The sequence below is a fragment of the Lipotes vexillifer genome, unplaced genomic scaffold (genome assembly GCF_000442215.2).
Source record: "Lipotes vexillifer unplaced genomic scaffold, Lipotes_vexillifer_v1.1 scaffold1011, whole genome shotgun sequence".
NCBI classification, from domain to species: Eukaryota; Metazoa; Chordata; class Mammalia; order Artiodactyla; family Lipotidae; genus Lipotes; species Lipotes vexillifer.
The window spans coordinates 1757664-1758916 of NW_006787698.1; the positions used below are offsets into that span (position 1 = coordinate 1757664).

Sequence of the window (1253 nt, forward strand, 5' to 3'; positions counted from 1 at the left end):
GGGGCGGGGAAGCGAGGAAGCAGGAGACCCTACTCATCCCTGAGGAGCTGAGATGAGGGCTGAAAAGGCTGAGAACCACTGTGGAGGGAGGGGCAGCTAGACAGTCAGCTCAGCAGGGGTCCCAGGCCAGGCAGATCCAGATCCCATGCCCGCTGGGCCTCAGGGCCGGCCACTCTTCTCGCCTAGGGGTGTTAGCCCTGACATGTGAACGACGGCTGTGCGCTATCACGCGGGACACTCACCGCAATGGTCTTCTCCTTGATGCCTCCCACAGGCAGGACCTTACCCGTGAGGGAGACCTCACCCGTCATGGCCAGGTTCTGCCGTACTGGCCGGTCCAGAGCCAGGGAGAGCAGGGCCGTGACAATGGTGCAGCCAGCGCTCGGGCCATCCTTGGGGGTGGCGCCCTGGGGGGAGACAGGTTGGTGGGCAGGCGGCTGCTAGGTGGGGGGCGTGGGGCGTGGGCGCGGGTCCAGCCTCACCTCAGGCACATGCAGGTGGATGTGCGAGGTCACCAGGTACTCGTTGGTGGGGTCGTACTGCATCAGGAAGGCCCTGGCGAAGGTGTAGGCGATGCGGGCGCTCTCCTTCATCACCTCCCCCAGCTGGCCTGTAACCTCCAGGCTCCCGTCCTTGTCCCCCTTGCTGTCACGCGGCCGCCTCAGGGACGTCTCAACAAATAGCGTGGAGCCTCCTGGGGAACCGAGGGCAGAGCCCATGAGCCCAGGATGCTTCAGACTCCTGGACGGCCGCTCCCGCCACACCCTCACCCTCGTCCCCAGCGATGGGACTCCCCTCACCGTCCCTTCCCTGGCTCATCCCAGCCTAGAGCCTTCTCATCCCTCACACCTCATGTCCCTGCGGCCACCTCAGGGCAGCAGATCCATCTGCGGGGACCGGGTTACATGAAAACCTGAAGACAATCTGCGCCGGGCCTCTGTGTTCTACCTGCCCACCGTGCAGAGCCTGCTGGTGCCAAGCTCCGTCCTCCCGTGCAGTTCCTCTCAATCAGCAGATGCCTGAGCAGCTCAGAGCCTGCCTCCTCTGTGCCCTCCCCCCCAGGACCGCACCCAACCCTGCCTGCTACACAGACCCCGAGCCGCTCCCCCTCCGCCCGCTCCCCCTCCGCCCTCGTAGCTCCCAGACCCAGCGTCCCCAGTGCAGGTGGGCTGAGCCACGTCGCCCAGACAGGAAGCCCCTCAGACCCTTCTCCCCCGAGCTGCCTGGCCCTCCTCCCCCACTGGGTGGTGGCC

General features: G+C 66.2%; 1 protein-coding gene across 4 annotated transcripts in view; it reads right to left on the reverse strand.

The window, feature by feature from the left end:
* Positions 1–1253, reverse strand: part of LONP1 (lon peptidase 1, mitochondrial) — a 31552-nt gene that overhangs the window by 10318 nt on the left and 19981 nt on the right. For all 4 annotated transcript variants that reach the window (XM_007460552.1, XM_007460554.1, XM_007460555.1 and 1 more), the window contains 2 exons: positions 483–694; positions 243–407 (listed from right to left, as the gene is read on the reverse strand). In XM_007460552.1, the coding sequence (XP_007460614.1) occupies positions 243–407; positions 483–694 (377 nt within the window). The remainder of the gene's footprint in view (positions 1–242; positions 408–482; positions 695–1253) is intronic.